Raw genomic sequence first — 19,884 nt, 5'->3', positions numbered from 1 at the left:
ACATTTTGAGTTTGAACCGGGAGTCTCCATTGCAAAAGTGGAGTTTGCTTAGGGCCTCCTTTAAGAGGCTAGAGCTTAAGACCTGGCAATCCATTAGCAAGGAGCCATTTATGGAAAACCTCTCAACTAGCCAGTCTCAGCTGGCAGCTTATATATTTTCATTCTATCTTTAATGTTGGCATCTGCTCCAGAAAACTGGCGTTATATCAACAAACTACCATCAAGTGTAACTACCAGCTACAGTCAGAATGAGATTTTTGTTCCCTCTCTGCTTCCGCTCCAGCAAACACTTGGATTTTGTTCTTAAAAAAAAAAAAAAAAAAAAAAAAAAAAAAAATTTGAAAAAGAAAAAAAAATAGTTTGACATCAGACGTACACACACTTATGTAAAAATGGATATTGGTGCTCCCTCTATGGTGTTAAAAGGTCTCCAAATGATGTTAAATTAGAAGATCGATGCGAACAGGAAAGCTGGCCTGCCAGAGGCCTCTTTACACAACCTACTTCTGTGACTACAGCTGTAAAACCAACTGCCTCACTTAAACTTCTTAAAATTTGTTTTACCTCAGAAATAGGATTGTTATCTTAATGACTGGAAGAACCAGTGCACTACAGCACAACCACACACCAGCCCAGCACACAGTAACACCTACAGGCTTTGTATTCGTTGCTCTCTTGTACATGCCACAAGCATTTATGCAGCATTTCAGTAACAGAGGAGTGCAAAAGTGATCAAGAGGCACTTATGTGCTTACTAAGCTTACTTCACTTAGAAAGAAGCCAATCTTGTGAGGCACTGCAGAAATTGAAGAAATAGTTCTCATACAGCTGACATAAATAGCATGTGTAAACAGCATTCAGTGTCATTAACAGGTGGTCATGGAACTAGTAGTTCTCCATTTCCACCCTGAGGTGTGATACATACAACTACAGGAATCACCAAGTAGTAACAGCAGATAAAAGCATGAGGCATTAAAAGTATCAGAAAACACACCAGCACTCAGTTCTGGCACTGACATTCAGAGGATTAATTAAAGACTTATGCCTGCTTTTTTTCCTGCCTGTTTTTAAATCATCACATTCAGCACAAATTTATTTGAGTTCAAAAAAGTCTAGTTTTAAAGTTAGAACTCAACTGTTTTATAAGGTGATGTGGCCCCTAAGCAGCAAAAAATAGGTATTTTCCTAGCTTACCTAACACCGAGTTACATGGTTACATGTCACTGTACACAGAGTACTTTATTCTGTTACTATTTTGTTTCCAACTTCAGATATATTTTCCTCACATAGTCTGGGTCATGATGCTGCTTATATTCCAGCTCTGACCAGTAGGGATGTCACCAGCTGTTGGCTAAAACACTCTCATCAGCTCTCAGCAGGTAATAAGCCTTTCAGTTCACACCTTGAAGTTGCCAGTACATTTGACATAGCGATAGTTTCTTCTCACTCCAAAGTTTCAAAGAAATTGATGAGCAAGATGGACATAATGCCTCTTCAAGTGCTGCATCTCCAGTTCACTATACTCTGTAGGTGTTGTTGCCTAGGAAAAGTCTTGGTCTTGCAACCAACATCAGGAGAACATAGACTGAAGTTCTACTGAGTTTTATGCAGTGTTATCTATTAAAAAAATTCAGTTTCCCCAGAGTAACAGGGAACTTTTCAGCAGCTGTGTATAGTTTTATCTTTTGAGAAACCGATCTTTCCAGAAAGCCCTACTCTGCTTAGTCTTACCCATATTCATTAATAAATGCAACCACTGAGAAACAGCCTGTTCAGCCACTTTCCAGAGCGACCCACCTCAGTACTGGCCATCTATTTAAACATTTTCACAAAACCTGATTTGCTATGCTCTAATGACCACCCCTTCTAAAACACAGGGGATTACCTACACAGATTACTTACATGGCTTTATGCAAAAAGCCACTGTCTTAGAATTCCTAGAACCCATGCAAGATCCAGTCCCTCCAACCCACCTCAGAACAGATGCTAATGCACATGTTCTCCCCGTCCACCATCATGACTCATTTTGTATTTTAAGAGGCTAGCTTTAACAGCACTAAACATCTCAAGGAGAATCTGCCATTTGTTTAACAAGCTACAGAAACTGCATGGATATGAAAAATTATGTGTAGTAGAAGTATAAAAAACCAGACTGCCTTCCATTTCTGCTTGATTTTAGCATTCCAATTTTGCATCATATTCATAAACTGTTCTGTCTGAAAGCCAGTATTACAGTGGTATAGGAAGTTGCAAGCTCCACTGGCAATGAAGCTTAGCAATTCAAACAAGAAAAAGTTTAAGGTAGTCTACAAAAGCAGCCTTTCTTTTAATCTTTCTACTAAGCAGTCTTTAATTTCAACATGAGATTTCTTCAATGATTGTGTAGATGATGAATAGCTATTCTTTGAAAACTCTAACCTATAAGGACAAGCTCAAATTAACATGAACACGAAGTGTCAGGTAAAGTGTGTCCATCTTCTGTACCAACAGTTAGAAGAATTCATGGTTTGTTTTTTTTTTTAAGGTACTTTCAAAAAGGTCTCCTTAAAATCATGAAGCTGAAATATCATGTAAAAAAAAGGAACCTTGGATAAAATACTTTATACCACATTGAGCAAAGACAAACATCAAATTTTAGTTTTATACCCCTGTAAAGTCTGTTTTGGCCACAGAATTTTGTCTTTAATAATATTAAGTGGTTTAACATACATTATTCTACAGTTGCCATTTACCCAAGAGGTGCAAGCCTGGTTAAAAATGAAAAATATTTATTCGTTGTCTGTGCTGCAAATTTATAGACAGCAGCATGCTAAAACAGAAAAAACCCTACAGGTTAGAAAACAGCTTGTCTAAAGTACTTAGTTGCTTGTAGGTACTACGTACTACATTGAGATGTTTTCTAGCTCAACATAAAAAAAGCCCTGTAAAAGCGCAAGCGATCCAACTATCATTCCATGAAAGACAGATCAAGTTAAGGGGCACCACACAAGTTAACAGTATGTTTGTTTACAACAGCATGCCATGACTAGACTAAAACTTGCCTCATGCTCTGAGCTGCCTAAATGTTAACTGATATTGCTACTTTTGAGTAATTAAGGTAGTATTTCATTCTCCTGCTGCCTCTAGTCAACAAGTTTCCTTCTCTGTCTCCAGTTCAGCACAAAAGGCACAGTCATAAAATCCTTTCATTCACGAGTTTATGCTGAATGGCATAAAACACCACAGTCACAACTTGTATTCTGCTACTCACAAAGGAATAAACATTCTGAAGCTGAAGCAAATTCGAAATAATAATGTAGAAGACAGAAGGCTAGCACAGTTTTAGGGTCATAGGGCTTTATGGTCCTCTCTTGAAGGTCACCTGAAAGGGACACTAGTGCACTGAATTCAAAATTAAGTAGCAGGCTATATTTAGAATGATTAGCAGTTGAATAAAAATTAAACTTCTCTTAGTTAAAAAAGGGTAAAAAAAAGTCACATACACCATAACTCATATATACCTTTATCACACAAATTAGGAGTGTGGGTTAAGTAAGGACAAAGTGCTTTCACATAGCAGCAAAAGCCTTAAAGTTCAGTGTGTTTGAGGAAATACCAAATGTCAGTTTCTCCAATAACAGTTGTACACTTCTCTCCCTCCCAAAAAAAAAATTTATTTGAACATTTACTGTATAAATAGTTTTCCTTCTAATTATACATTTCAGATGTTTCTATTCTCAATTATAAGCTCACTTTAAAATGGTGGATTTAACTCATTGCTGCAGAGCGGCAGCAGCACATGTCTTCTTGCTGTAGCAACAAATGCATGTAGCAACAAATAATCTCACCCAAATAGAAAGTCAAAATAAACAATCTAAAAGAATTCAGGATCATTGTGCAAGTATGAAAGCACCTTTTAACATACTATGTTTGAGTTAGTAAAGTTACAGCCTAGTTAAGTTTATTTTATTTGCCTAGTTTCGGTAAAAGGTAAATTAAACCCCCTGGGGAAATGCATGCAAATTTATGATTATGCAGATTAAGGAAAACAATCTTTAAAAGTCTAATGGCATTAAATGCATCAACTTCCCACTGCATATGCCTCTGTGCAAACATCATACTTTATGCTACATGCTTCAGTAAACTCTCACTTTCTGTTTGCAGAAAACTACCTGCAGAGTCTTCTAAAACACAGAAGAAATCATCATATATGGAACAGACTATTGAAATCCTACTAGTTTAGGAAAAACTTCCGTGGATTTCCTGCAGTTTGCATGGTTGTGAAGGTACAACTGACAACAATAACGTAATTATGGAAGAACGGAAAGACAAACCTGGACTTGCTGAAAAGCTTTCAGTCTCTTCTTGAATCTAGAAGGTAAAACAAAATCACATCCTCGAGCTAGCAATGCCAACTCCTTTCTTAGATCAGGATCTTGCCGCAAAGAAATCTCCTTTATCCTCATGCTTTCGGATTTCATATAATGTCTCTGTGTGCCAGTCCGGGCACTTGAGTCCCAGTAAATAGCAGAGCTGTTGTATTATCACAGTGCCACTTAAAGCAGCAGCTGCGCCCAAGTTCCGTGATATTATGAGAGTCAGCTCAACTTTGCCTGCTCCATACATTAAAGGGAACTTGGCTGGAACCACAAAAACAGATTGGAAAGTCACTTTGGGGGCCTGCCCTTTCATACATGCATTCCAAAGTCTAAATGGGACAGTATGGAAAAAAACCTGTTTGGAGAAGCGTCTATAAAAGCAGCTTCCAATTTTAAAAAAGCAAGGAATGCAGGAATGCAGAGAGGCCAGCCGTGGTCATTTTGTAGCTTCCTCCTCCTCCCATCCCCCTCAGCTTTTCCTTCTGTCACAAAACACTCACTGTCTAGCTTCAGTGAAGTACCTCACCAAAGGATAAGGCTTATTACACAGCAATTAAATTCCTTTTAAATGCTTCAGTCCTTTAGCAGGAACCCTTTTACACTGCGAAAACTAAGGCTACGATAGAAAAAGCTGCAGACTTTCAGAGTGGCTCATGAATTTTAATGAACTAGATATATATATTTACATTCATCTAGATCTAAGTTACTGTATTGCAAGAATCTAATCATTCAAATGCTAAGGCAGAAATGCAGTAGGAGAAAAAGAGGCAAATATTACCACACTGAAATGCTACTTTAAATCATGTTTTATAGAAAAGCTGCAGTAGAAATGTCAATGATTTAACAAAATATGGAAAAGTTTGACAGGATGCTTTTTTGTTTGTCTTACATAGGGGTTTTATAAACATTAACATCGACATGCTAGATTGCATACCTGTCACATTTCAGGAGCACTCAAGTTAGACTCAGCTATCACTCTGCTGTATTTTCAGTTTATTGAATCTCAAATACGTTTTATTGGGGGTGGGATGTGAGGCCATGTTTTATTCCACAGTGATATTCTTCACAGAAACAGAAATCTGATATGCTTTTGTGGAAATTAAAGTGACCTTCAGTCCTTCCTCCTTTACAGTTTTAGGTATATTAATTGATAACTGGTGAAGTTTTCACATTCTATATGAGTATAGCTTTACCATAGCAATCTTTATGAAATGCTGCTATTTTGGTAAAGTTTGTTTTCAAATATCATCAGTACAGCTGTGAGTACAGCAACTCTTGCTATTGCAGTTCAAGCTGTGAACACTTAACACCCCCAAATTCTTTAAGATATTGGTATGTTGCCTATTTATTATCTGTACCTTGTTCATGCACAAGTTTAGTTACTAGCAGCATGAAAGGAAAGATCTGGCCAGTCTCGTTTTCATTCCTCATGCTTTAAATAGGCCATTTTCTTGGTTACACAGAGATATACGCAGCCCAAGAAACACTAAAACAACTCTTTCACCACTATGTTCAAGATTTCTCTTAGTGGACAGCATTATTTTACCCCATGCTGTGTTATCTATAATCTTTAGCCCTATTCATCCATTCATAGCCCCATTCTGCCACGTAACTATATATTAAACCCCACAGTTAATATCCTCATATGACTAAGAAGAAAAGGAAACTGTGAAAAAGTACTAGTGAAATAGGATATGTCTTAACTGAATCCTGTTTAGTTTATGACACAGTTAGAAAGTAAACGATGATGAGAAGCCTGTTTATTTGTTTTTAATTTTGTATCCAGTTCCCCCCTCCCCCTCCCACTTCTTTATTGTGACTTGTTATGAAGATATTTATTTCTTTCAGAAGTAGGAGAACAAAAATGGAATTGACAGGGCAAGAGTCAGACACATTGTGCTTGGCTATCAAACTGCATTGATAGTCACTGCATTGATTGGCTGTCACTCACTGTCTTTTAGGAAGATCAAATCAACTAACCTGTGATAACCCTTAGGATACAGGGAAGCCAGTGGGGAGCTAGGCACACAGCACACAACGGCACCACGCCTGGAACTTGAGATGAAGGACTGAGGTGTAGAGTAGAAGAGTCGTACTCTGGCAACAGATAACCATTCCAGACCAAGATGTTTGGGGAGGAAGGTCAGGAAGGTTGTATTGCAAGGCAGACTGCATTTCAGGTTAAGCAAAACAGGCCTTACTTAAAATAAGGAAAGATATTTTCTCACCTAAATTGCTTTCTATTTTCACCCCTTTTCAGCAGGTGATGCACTCTCATTCACTACTACAGTCACGGTCTTGTTTGAAGTGTCTGTAGTATGTCACAAAGATGACTGACTGCCACATGCAGAGCTAACCTAAAAGACTGGAGCTCCAGTTTACCTGAACCTGCTGAGGAGCCTCAGTAAGAAATCAGTGTTCTGAACTCCATTTTGGAAAGAGTTGTAGATTTTCCTGCCCATGGCAGAGGGGTTGGAACTAGATGATCTTAAGGTCCTTTCCAACCCTAATTATTCTATGATTTTCCTCCTTTTTTCAAATGGAGCTCAGGGGCCGTCATAACTTGATGAGCATATTAAGTATAATATTCTGTACTTCATTGTCATGATATTACTTCACTACCTGAGGTAGATGTTAAGTCAATCCCATAGTCTGATACTGTTTTAGCACTATTGTCACTAGTCTGGTTTCAAACCTAGTGGTTGTTTACAGACCTGTATACAGTATAGTTGTCAAAAATTCACAGGTTGCAGTTTATGAAGAATCTACATGCAGTTAAGCATTTAGCTGCTCTACATTGTGAGAGGTAAGTACTCTGGCAGCTATTAATCACCTCCTTTTCACCATCTGAACAGGAAATGGTTTTGTATTGCCGCATTTAAGGAGATTGAGCATTTATAAAGCAATGTGGCCAAGAACCCCTGTAAAATCTGATTTAACCTTTTCAGTCATAAAGTAGGTGCAGAAGTCAGCTTCCATCCAGACTGAACTAGGGAGTGTTCAGATACAGTGTTACATTTAGTCTAAATCTTAATTCTCTCCAGTGAAAGCTAAGGCGAAATCTTTTTCTGGGTGAAGGGCTGTATGCCAGCCATGAAGCTGTTCAAGTATCCTGGCAGCTTATTATTAGCTAAACAAACAGAGGGAAAGATGCATGCTCAGAGCTTCCTTCCAAAGCTAAAGATAAACACTATGAATGGATCTGACTCAAGGGACTGTGGCTAAAGAGTTTACCATTTTAACAGAGATCTGAACATACACAAAAGTAACATAACACAAAAAATACTCAAGTGAGACAAAGATGAGCTAATTCACTAATATGTTTGGTAATGTGGAGGAAATAGAAACCTGAAGAATACCCAAAAAACCCTTAAGCATTTGCCTACAAAAATGCAATTTCTTGTCAGAAGCATATACTGACAGTAGATTTAAAGTCTTAAGAGATTATGGAGAACTAACCTCAAAACTGGGGGGGGGGGGGGGGAGGAGGAGGAGGGGAAGCATCACAGCATTACAAGAAGTTTCCAAGAAAATAAGTTAAATATGTAGTAAGATGTATTCAGCTATACAAAACTTTTAGTTGCTGGGGTCCAGTCTTCAACCCATGTGAACCAAGATGACAGAAAGCATGTTTGCCCTTTGGAGACAGTTTAAATAAGGCTGAATGAGAGCAAGCCCAATGGCAACAGTGTGCAACCAAATAGAATCCCTCAGCCTGCGATGCTGCAGAAACTAGAGTGGCTCCTGGGTTAACTGTGGAAAGAGAACTGTCAGATCTCCACAGCAGCCAGTGTAAAGGGTTACACAACTAGTGTACCCGTTTCCAAAAGTAACTGATTAGTGAGGGGCAGAACAGAGCAGTTAGGAGAAATAAGGCAAGTAGCATCTTTCTCAATACAAAAAAACTGTGAAACAGCACGACTACCTTAGTACTAAAGATACATTTGAGATGTTTAATGTGGAAAAAAGGCATTACTCATAGAAGCAAATAGTTCAGGAATATATGTAAGTCAAGCAGCTAACCATGCTTGATAAGACACAGCTACTATAAGGCAGCAAAGAAAGAAGAAATTACATAAATATACTCAAAGACAGACAAATGAAAGCAATAGTTCTTTGCTAGGCAAAGAAAACAAGGAAACAAACCCCCTGAAATGCTGGGTTCTTTCCCTCCCCCTCCTCCTCAGTCTTCACAAAATATTGTGGACTACAATATCACCATTATTTAATAAAATTAAGAGTTATTCCTAGACGGGGTAGTCCATACCTGGCCTTTGATATACTGGAAGATGCTGGAACTAGATGTGCTTCACAATTTGCATAAATATTAGCTGTTTGATAATTAATTGGTTCCTAATTCCTTAGATCAAAGCTCCACATTCAGACTGAACTTCTAACAAACATAACCCAATTCTTGCAAAATGCATTGCATAACATTAGATGCAAGTGACATTGCACTTCACTAAACCAAATGCTTGCTAAGTAGATGCATTATTATTAGCCTGCAGATCTTTAATTAACTACTGCAGACCAGTAGTAGCCTGTGGATCTGAAGGTATTGAGTAAAAACCAAGGGGAAAGACTAGAAGGTAATGTCCATCTCACTCAGACTTGATTTATGACCGACAAAGTGAGAAAGCACAACTTAAGCAGACTTAGTAGCACCTGCAGTACCTTTCTGCTTAACACTATATATAGCAATGCCCAGTGTTGACATCGTGTAAATAAACGAATGAAAAATGTTAGTGCTTCTCTTCGGAAAGAATTCCAAAACTCCCTCTCAAGTCTTCAAAAAGGCCCTTGCAGGGGAAAACCTCTTCATAGCAATGGACTAAAGTCTCAGTTGTCCGAGCATAGAAAATAATGTTATTTATAATGTTATTTTCCATTATTACGGCATATATAAAGCATTCCCTTCTTAGGAGACTACAGTACATAAGCAAGATTTACTGACCTTGAATTTTAGTAGAGCAGGTACTGTAAAACTTGAAATGTCTAAAGAATGGGAAAATAGAAGAATAAATAGGAAGTAGCAAAGAAAATTCTGTTTTATCCATATAACTGCTTAAGCAATCAAGAATATTAACATCTATTGACAAGGTGACCCACTTGGGAGTAAGGGGAAACCCACAGATACTGATTTTTCAATACTGAATTCACAAATACTGACTTTTGTTTTCATTTCCCAAACCCCCTAGCTATCCTGAAATAAGGATGCATAAGGTTGAAACCTATCTCTCCTTACACTGATGGATAAGGAAAGGGATTTAATAGGATCCCAAATGATTATTTTCCCCAGTTCTTTAGACACCCAACTTGCTTCTTGCTATTAACTTCCCATTTCTAACTAACTGCTCTGTATGGGAAGACAGCAAGAGGACAATGCACTTGTGAGCTGAATAACAAAGTATTACAATCCATCCCTAACTCCCCTTTGGAGAGTCATCCCTTTTCAGCAGTAAAACTGACAAAACCCAAGGGAGTCTACAGTGTCTAGATCACAGAAGGAATCGAGTTGTTATGCTCATACCAGGCTACCAGCTACCCAAACCCATTTAAAGTTACTGACCGATGAACTGCTAGATGTTGTCACTGTGTAGTTAAGAAATCTACTTTCACAGGAAGAAACTGATCCTTTGGTCTTGGAAAGAAGTTCATGTAAATCTGAGTCTATATGCATTTTTTTTTTCTTGGAGGATGCAATGCCTCCCCCATAGAACATGCAGGCAACGAAAAAACATGGAAGTCTGGCTTGTGCATTCCAGTACTCTTGGATTAGACAGAGCAATGCCTAGAGGTTCTTTCCACAGTTAATGGGAGAAGCCAGAATGTTTAGGGGGCGACAGTGAATAAAAAGACACCAGTTAGATGTGATATATATGGTCATGTTGGTAGCCCAGGAAGGATGGGCTGATCAGATTCTCTGCTTATTACCAAAAGAATTCTGTGTAAGTACACCATGGGCTGTTATCAGATTATAAGCAAGATAAGATACATGTCACCTTGCTATGATTACACTTCTTGGACTCCAAAGACATAGCATGGGCCTTTTTAGATTGCTAACTGCATCTGGCAGACTAACTTTAGCAAGCGTCAACACTAGATACCATAAAACCAAAAGCCTGACAGTTAACGGATAGCTTATATTCCTTTCAGAACAATTCTCATGTTCTCTGCCATCCTAGGAAAACATTATCAGTTTACATTTTATTCACTTGTGTATAGCATGAAGAGAGATTTAATGGGAACAGGTTGTTGGAATGGTGTTCTACAGATGGAGCCTATTCACTATTCATGATCTTCAGATGATCCTATTCATGAAATTACCTATTCAGAAAACCAGGTACACCCAAATTGATGCTGCTGAGGTAGCTATTAAATGGAGTAGGGCATAGGCAAAATATCTAGTGTGGATTATACAAATTAAAGTCACAGTTGGTGTAATAAGATGTTGGCTTTTTACATTTGAGATGAACCATGATGCTACAGATACTATGCACAGAGCTACTATGCACAGAAGCTGCAGTCCACATATGTAACTTTACCAAAGTAAACCTCTGAATAGCAGAATAGGTTGCAATGAGGAATCAGTTCAGGCCAATTCAGAATGCCACTGAGATTTTCCTACAGGAGAGGGCAGTTTTTATAACAGTCTAATATTACACAACTTTTCAAAGTCACACAGGCCATTTTTGATATTTAGTCATTTCTAGATTGCTATTATTTACCTTATGTCACCTTAATTTAGAAGTTGATGGAGTAATATGTTATAAAGAACTCAAATGACAATGTTTTATAACTGCCCAGCATCTTACTTAAACGTTGCACCAGCTGTTCAGTACTTCCATCAGTTTGACATGAACTGAATTCTCAATTATCTCAAAACCACATTTATATCTTGGAATTTCATTATTTCCAAAACTAGAATGATTGGTGTATGAAAGTACAACTGCTACTTTAATTCCAGCATCATAGGCTAACACGACATGTAATTTAGTCCTTGAAATCACAAGACAATAATTTTGAGACCGTGACAGCTGCAGGACAGCTTCTTGGTTATACTTTCACTTGAGATTTCCCTCCCCAAAGATCTTAAAGCAAAACCAACAAATTGGGAAGTTTAAGATACAGACCTATTCTACAAGTCAGTCAGTAAGATCACAAATTGTAATTAACCAACCATGGGCTTCCTGGTAGAACTTCTATGGAGAATCTTGAACTAATGAGACTGCATTGATTATGTATCAGTATGAAATCACTGCTTATACAGGAACTGGAGAGGCAACAGAAACTATACTGATTTCTACAGAGCTAAATGAAAAGCCATGTACTTCCAAACTTGCAAACAGTGTACAGGGGTAAAAGACAATGCAAAGGAAGAAGGCAGAGCAAAGCAGCTGGTCGCTGTAACTGACTGAACTTTAGTTTCTGGTATGATAACTAAAGGGGCAACCACTACACATGAAGAAATAAGATTTCAGTAATAAGACAACTCAGAGATATGTATTCTCTAATCAATGCAACTACTTAAGTTGCCTTACATTCAATTTTTCAAGACAGTTTTGTGTGCAAAGCATCTAAACTTCCAAGACTCAGCCACAGGATATTACCATTTGTATTTTGTAGGTTTTTCTTGTAACATTGCTTGCTGAAAAATTCTGTGCAGTCATTGACTGGGTCTTTCAGTGGACAAACTAGTTCACTGGATGATCTGCATCAATGGTTTTGTACTGAAGTAAACCCATACCTCCTTCTGGCCTCAACTGTATTTCTTGCTGACAGAGTAAGTGTAGAGCAGATGGAGAGGTTCTAAAAAATATAAGACGGGTTCTCAAGCATCACTGAAGGAAATAAAGCAAGCTATCTCCTCTATATCAATATCTAATTTCCTCCCAGACTGACCACCTGTTAAAAGAATGGACTGTTTAAATGACTGATGTAAATCTATAATTAAGCTTAAATGTTTTGAAAGATTGGGCAGAGAGAAGCAACTGGAACTAATGATCTCATACAGCTATGAACTTTTTTTTGTTTGCTTTAAAGTGACAGTTACTCACACAGGAAGGAGTGCCTATAATTAATAAATTTCATCCAAATATTTGAATTTGCCCTGTGTCAGTATTCAGGTGAAATTTAAACTTGAAGAAAAACACATGTAATTCTGAATTCAGTTTTTCAGCACTAGAAATGCCCAAACCTCTCAAGACTGGATGTAATCATAAGAAATACTTACGAGTTTCAAGTGCAACTGCCACTTTGAAAGAGGACAAAAGATCACTGTTTCTTCTAACAAAGCACAATGTGTAAACAGAATTGATACTACTGCTAAGAAAAGTGTAACATTTATATCCCAGGGCATAAGATGCCGTTAGAATAAGGAGCTGTGCCAAAAAGCTACAACAATGAATAACTCTGTCTCACTTATACAGAAAATGAATAGCTGGTTCTCTAATCAGCATAACGATTCTTCTGTTCCAAGCTATTCAGTACAGCAAAGCTGAAGAACAACAAAAGGTACTACCAGTGCTGCTTATGCTGGCTACTGTTATTTCACTACACTTGAAACTAATAATGATTTTCTAGGAACACCTATAGCTGCATACTTCCAGATCTTAACATGAACTTCTGGTTGCCCTTCCTTTGTTGGCACCATAGAAGGAGTTTTATTGTGAATACAATAGTGCTGACATCCGTCATAGTACCTTGTTATCATCATTAAAGTACATCAGTTTGATACCAGGTTATTTACAGTCTGCCTTTAAGTCATGGGCTTGAGTTGGAAGCCAAATCCACCATCCTCCCCAGTTAGTGATGGGACATGGCACTATTAACACTAACTTTGCATAACACAGAGTTAGGGAGTGTATGTGCTAGACCACACTCAGCCCTGCACAGCATAACCTGGTGTGCAGGGAAATGCTCATACTGCTTACGTAACCCAGACTTAGTTAACATTGCTTCTAGTATTAAGGTATACAAGGTAGGAATTCAGACACAGACAACATACATGAGTACACACTTGAAATGTCAAGACCAACATCAAAGCTTAATAACCACTGAAGTGAAAAGCTGGCAGTATTCAAACACTGTCATTCCCTCTTACTTTTCTGATGATTTATGAACATATTTTCTCTCCTTGTTAGTGTAAGATAGTCCCTCCAAAAAACCGCAACTTACAGCACACCTGCAGAACATGGAGATGGCCCACCATACCAGTCTAATGGATGAGGTATAAGCTTAGCTACCCTTTAACTCAAGTCCTCGGAACTCACTTGTTCCAAAAAGGAACTGTTATTATTATGCTCAAATTTCTGTCCATGCTAAAAGGTTTCATCCTCATCTCCCTTTAAACTAAAATAGATTCTGGTAGTACCACTTCATTTTAATCAACTAATGGTAACAAAAATTTGGCAAGAATGGTAGTGATGAAAAAAGCTATGCAGCAAAAGAAAGTAGTAAAAAAAATTCAAATTATAGAAATATGGGACAATGAGCTTTAATTAATTGTCAGAGGATAACAAGCAGGAACAGTATGCTTATCAAGCAAAGGATATACAGAAATCAATCCAAGAAGTACCTTTATATCAAAGGTTGACCCTGCAGAGAAACGGAAAATAACTTTGAAGTATTTCAGATCATATCACATTCTCTCAGCAGCACCACCCCCTGAAATGCCCATAGGGAATTCTGTGAATTGTTTCCCCAGATGCCTTGCACACCAGCTGGTTAGGATGAAACATCTTGCCTGCGGCACCTTTTAGGCCTTGAGGCCTGGTATTTCTGACAAGGTGATGAACAGTGTACAACTGTGTATACCTCATATGTTTAAGATAATCTAGAGTGCCAGAAACACTGTTAAATCCATGTACAGTAGTGATAAGGGTTAGAAAAAAGCTACAACAGCTATTCTTCAAGCTTGAAAGTTACAGCTCTAGAATGTCCTTTCTTTACAACAATATATTCATAAAATATGCAGGAGTTAAATGTTAAGATTTTCCTATGCCTCTGATTTTCTGTTATTTTAACACATTTAGTGCATACAAATCACAAGCCTACTTGCAGAATACCAAGTGCTAGCAAGCCTTTCACGTCACGTAACAAAGATGACCAGGACTTTGTAATTACAATGTTTGTACAATGGATGCAGTCAGATACCAACCTCGCTGTGAGCAACACCATGCAAGTGAAGGCAAGTACCTCCCCTAGAGGAAAAAACCCCCATACAACACTAAGTAAACACTGTTTTGGTTTCACTTACACTATAAGATGAAGTCTTCATTGTAGAGTTCTGTCTAGATTTCAAAATGTATGTGTGGATTAAGCCAACAGTTTATTCTGAAGTTGTGTTTTTCCAGAACCTGGCTTTAAGTGCCCTGTCCAGATGAACAAATTCCTGTTTGAAGCACCTCTTTTTCATTCATCTTTAACATACAGACTATGTAGGTTCTTTCATTATCTGATCCAAAGCACTTTGGACTTGCTAATCCGTGGAGAGCGGCTTCAACTTCACTTCAACCGTGGAGAGCAAATTCTCCTCTGACAAGACATTAATTAGTGTTTCAGCCAAAAACACGTGGCAACTTCTGAATTTTGGATAAAAACATAAGCCTCAATCTTCAATTACAACCTAACCTCTGAAAAAGAGGAAAGATCTCCTTGAATACAATAGCTGTCAGCTGCAGTACTTTTAATGCTGTTTAACAGCTGCCATCAGAACACCAACTTGTTTTGCTCATATGCTACTGTTTAAGGTGTTAAAGATTAAATAGCTGATTAGTTTCAAGACTAATCTTCCAGGAATGCTTCCCATTCTGCAAAATATGTTTTTCTGACAAGTACAGAAACCTGGAGCATGAAAATGTGGTTTCCTGCACATTCATACTTACTACCTGGTAATAACCAGAGAATGGCAGTTTTCCGTTATCAGCTTTGTTGTTGTGTCCTTCAGAAAATTTGCAGGAACATTTTAAGAAACAGGAAAAGGTGTACAGCAACCTTATCCATAATCAAACTTAGTGATTCATCTCAGTCATAATGAAAATGTATCCTGTCAAAATGAGCTTACTGCTTGTACACTGCTTTAAGAGAATTCCTGTAGACAGTAAGAAAAAATTTAATAAAAAAGATGCCAAAGTTGACTTATATAGTCCTAAAAGAAATAATTCTCCAGTTCTTTATAGCTGTATGTAAAAACCCGTTCCTAATATCACCCTCAGGCACAGAGTTGAACACACTAGCTTCTAATATTTTCTAGGGCTGCTATTTAGAATTTAAATCAGTATTACTGGACCCTGGACCAACAGCACAAGTCTGCACAAGTTGGGGTTTTGTTTCTTTTTTTTGTTTGTTTGTTTTGTGGGGTTTATTTATTTTTTGGGGGGGGGTTGGTTGTTTTTTTGGGGGAGGGGGGTTGGGGGTTTTTTTTGTTGGTTTTGTTTTTTATTTCCCCGCTATCTGAAATATTTTCCTCCATTTACAGAAATGACACAAGGACCTCACAGTCAAATGAAGTAGGTAAAACCATTGTGGCTTGATCCGTGAACCATGATTAAGTGCAGAAGACCAGCTGCATTACTATTTACACTGTAGTGGGTAGTTACTGGATGTATGAGAAAAGGGGTATATTTTGCTTTCTATGAGCAAATACACTGTCATGGCAGAACATGCAATTATGCAACTTCTGGTGGTATCTTAAGACCTTAAGAGTTGATGCCTGCTCCAAATGTAATTTACACTTCCTTAAAGATTAGGAAACTTTGAAGCTTCAGTTTAGTTGAATAATAAGGCCATAAATAAACTTCCGATTGCTTAGTAACTTCCCCCTGCCCAACTCCTTGGGAAAAAAAAACCCCAAAACAACCAACCAAACAACAGCCTAACCCTCTAGGTGCTCTCTCAGGACATTACAAACAATTCCAACTGAGAACATTCTCTTCATTAATCTCTTCTAGTTCTTCTTTATGAGATCTACTTAAGGCGACCGACCAAGATACACAACATGAAATTACAGTACATGAGTTCACAATTAAGTACATCATGTAACAGTGGCTCTTAATGGAAACTCTCCCTTTGCTTGCTTTTATCCAATAAACGAATAAACTGAGCATCTGTTAACTTTCTGCATTTCACCAGAACAGGAAACACAATGATAAGAACAAAGTAAAGAAATAAGCAAATCAAGTGTCATGCCCTGCTGCCTGGCTAGCGATTACACATAAAATACAAGTCCCTATTAGTATAAAGTCAATCTACACAAACTCTAGACTGGAAGTGTGATGTCTTGAAAGTAAGAAGTGGGGACTTCAAGCTGTCAAGCTAGATTTGAAAAGTCATATTTACAAAGACAACAACACTTCAGATTAAATGTTTTAGTGCAAAACAGTAGTCATATTGTTACTCCTGCGAGTCAAAAGGTTAAGAGTATACATTCAACACACACCAAGAACAGACAAGAAGTAACTGATACTCTTAAACATCCCCAGCTCTAACCTCTCTACCCTTACCAACCCAAACAGGGATCCCTGGGACACCAGGAGGTTTGGCCAGTGCAGTAGTTAGATACCAACATACGTAAAGTGATTGGGAGAGATGACCACTTAGCAATGTTATTAAATGATATGAACTTACAGCCCTACAGCAGAAACAGCTTGCCTCTTAACAACTCCTTTGATATATGGCAGATTCTATATGCAATGCTTAGTTTTGTCAGTGACCACATAATATTCTATCCAGTTTTTACAATTCATAAAAAGGGCTAGAAACTAGACTGAACTGAACTGCAAGTTTAAACAAAATAAATCTCAGTTTGGGGGCAGGGGTGTCATTCTTGCATAGAGGGCATTGTTCCTTAGAAAGGAAGCACTGAGCGTACCATGCAGTACGAAAACAAATACTTTGTTAACATGCAGATTCGGTGGAGCCAAATTTGAGTCTTGTACTAACAATAGTGCCTGGTATCATTAGACAAAGGAATATTTGCAGTCAAGGCAGTATGTTATAAGAATAACTCTGCAGCCAAACACAGCAACTTATATTTATCCACAATTAGACTGCATTTAATAGTGAAAGGGCCTCATTTAACAGTGGAAGAGCTTGTTATTGAAAGTGTGGCATCTGAACCATCAACACCTGGTTTGAGTTACCTCTGGCAAAAGTTAAACAAGAGTTATCTAGCAACTGTGATCTATTTAGTAGACTAAATAGCCTTTGTAAACTACCACATCTGATAGAATGCTAGATTTTTATTTTAATATAAAGTGTGATATGTATTTCACAAGTGACATCTGATTAATCGTGGCTGACCCATCTATCCAAATTTTGTCTTTTACAATCATTTCTCTCTCATTCTTCGACTCTAAATATGGGTCTGCCTCCACACTGGGCACTGCTCAGTGGACACAAAGACATTATTGAAAACTACTTTTTAATTACAAGGCTATTTCTAGCTTTTCCACCTTCTTCCAGTTTGTCCACAAACTTCCAGTTTGTTCATGCCTACTAAGAAATGCCATAACCTTATTGCATAGGAGAGGCAATACTTCAGAAAGCAGGAATCACTCATTCTGACTTTTCCTTACCTATGCTGCACACACTGAATCAAACATAACATGTAAATTAGTTGCAACACAGCTCAGTATTGCATGATGTTTGAAATTATAGCTCAAAACCTGGGTAGGTATACCAAATCCAATCAGTTGTACTGGATATGAAATTTTTAAGATGTCTTCCACCCTGCAGTTATAAAGAACAAGGACAATATTGTTCTTGATAGAAAAATTATTGGAAATAAGAAAAAAAAATATTTCATTGTGTGTCTCATTTTTCATTTTGTGTCAGGCACTCATAAAAAACACCAGAGCTGCAAGGAGCCAAGAGACTCTTTTGAAAGCTTCGAACACCTAGCTGTTAGCCCTAATGACACGCAAACATTGACATTTTATGTTCAGTGCTGCTGCTTCACTCCACTCCAGACACCTCCTGTGGAAAAAGTAATTACTTGCATGATTTGCCAATACCACAAACACAAACTTCACTTCCATTTGAACAAATAGGTCTAATAAGTAAGAAACAAACTTACTACTCTGTTTCCTGAGGATCGACGTGTTGCTCTAAAATTAGAGGCATTCCTTGGGTTGGCTGGAGTTGCCAATGGAAGAGTATTAGAAACTTGAGGAGGACTGAAAGATATCAAAGGCAATCTGGTATCTCCAAATATGCACTGCTGGGAACTGGAATTTTTATTAGTGAACCTCTCATTTTTACCATTTCCTGAATCTCCACTACCAGTCTCTGTTTTTTCCTCATTCTTGATTCTTCTCAAGCAGTCCTTTAGTGTCATCTGAGTTGCAGGCTGACTCAACCAGCACAAAAAGAGTTCATCCACCTTCATTTTCAGTACAGGTTGCAGAACTTTCCCTGGTGACATTTTCTACCAATTTCCCTTTTTGTTGGATCAAGTTCAAAATAAAGGTTTGACAATGATCTACTTATTCCACTTGACTTCCAGTGTTGCACATACTCCAATGTTCCTGTTAAGAAAATTGCTATCATTTAATCTTACAGTTTTAAGTTTTTAAGATTTACAGTGTTGATATTTATTCCCTCAACATATCAACAGGAGTTGAGATACACACTAACATGTGACTACAACAACATTTTGTAAGCATAAGCCATTAATCAATCAGAGTCAAATCCAGAGGATTTTTTCTTTTAAAGCATAGTGTGTAAATGACAGAGACTGGAGAGAAAGAAACTGCACTCAGACTTTCTCAAAGAGTTATCCAGCAAATGTTCTGCAAGAACATGTGTTAAAAAACTACAGTTATTGTGACAGATAGCCTCAAAGATACTTATAATGGAGCCTGCTAAGAACTAAATGTCTAACCAGTTTATGCAAAGCCTTGGTGATAGTACAATTGAGATTTAAGATGCAAGCCTTTCAGTCAAGAGATTTAGAGGTAAGATTGAAGGCTTAATTTTCATTCTGAAGTCTGTGCTTCTGATTTAAAATCTTGCATTGCATATTGCAGCACAAGATGCGTTCCCACATGAGTGATATCCAGCTGAATTCCTGAGATCCTTCCTCAGGATTTGATTTGCCTGCCCACTTGCTATCACACAGTCATTTGATATTTTAAGAACTGATCTATTTGACATTCACTTTTACGGTCTTTTAAAGCCAATGCAAAACCCGACGTGACTCAAGAATTGGGCTGGTACGATTTCAGGTTCAGCTGCTCACCTGAAACAAAGAGAATATATATTGTTTTAGAGAGACAGAGAACTGGAGCTGAATACTAAGAACAGAACCCAAGTTACTATCATCATCTCTGCAATCAATTTACTTAGTGATCTGGTGCAGTTTAACTAAACCCTGCTCTTCCTCCTGGTTATTTTTTTTTTTTTTTTAAGACTTTATCAATATTTAATCCGTATGTAGAAGGCAGCAAAGACCACAGAATCATTAGGGTTGGAAGGAACCTCTGGAGATCATCTGGTCCAACCCCCCTGCCAAAGCAGGGCTACC

General features: G+C 37.8%; 1 protein-coding gene across 2 annotated transcripts in view; it reads right to left on the bottom strand.

Annotated features, from left to right (window-relative positions):
* The window catches only part of PPP2R3B (protein phosphatase 2 regulatory subunit B''beta), a 49,601-nt gene that overhangs the window by 28,746 nt on the left and 971 nt on the right, over positions 1 to 19,884 (bottom strand). The window contains exon 2 of one of the 2 annotated variants that reach the window (XM_030477340.1): positions 18,436 to 18,886. In XM_030477340.1, coding sequence (XP_030333200.1) covers positions 18,436 to 18,783 — 348 coding nt within the window. In that variant the 5' untranslated portion in view covers positions 18,784 to 18,886. Of the gene's footprint in view, positions 1 to 4,313; positions 4,742 to 18,435; positions 18,887 to 19,884 lie in introns of those variants that run through there. The other variant, XM_030477341.1, reaches the window with a different exon arrangement.

The sequence above is a fragment of the Strigops habroptila genome, chromosome 2, assembly GCF_004027225.2.
Source record: "Strigops habroptila isolate Jane chromosome 2, bStrHab1.2.pri, whole genome shotgun sequence".
Taxonomy (NCBI): domain Eukaryota; kingdom Metazoa; phylum Chordata; class Aves; order Psittaciformes; family Psittacidae; genus Strigops; species Strigops habroptila.
This window is presented reverse-complemented; position numbering and strand designations above follow the sequence as displayed.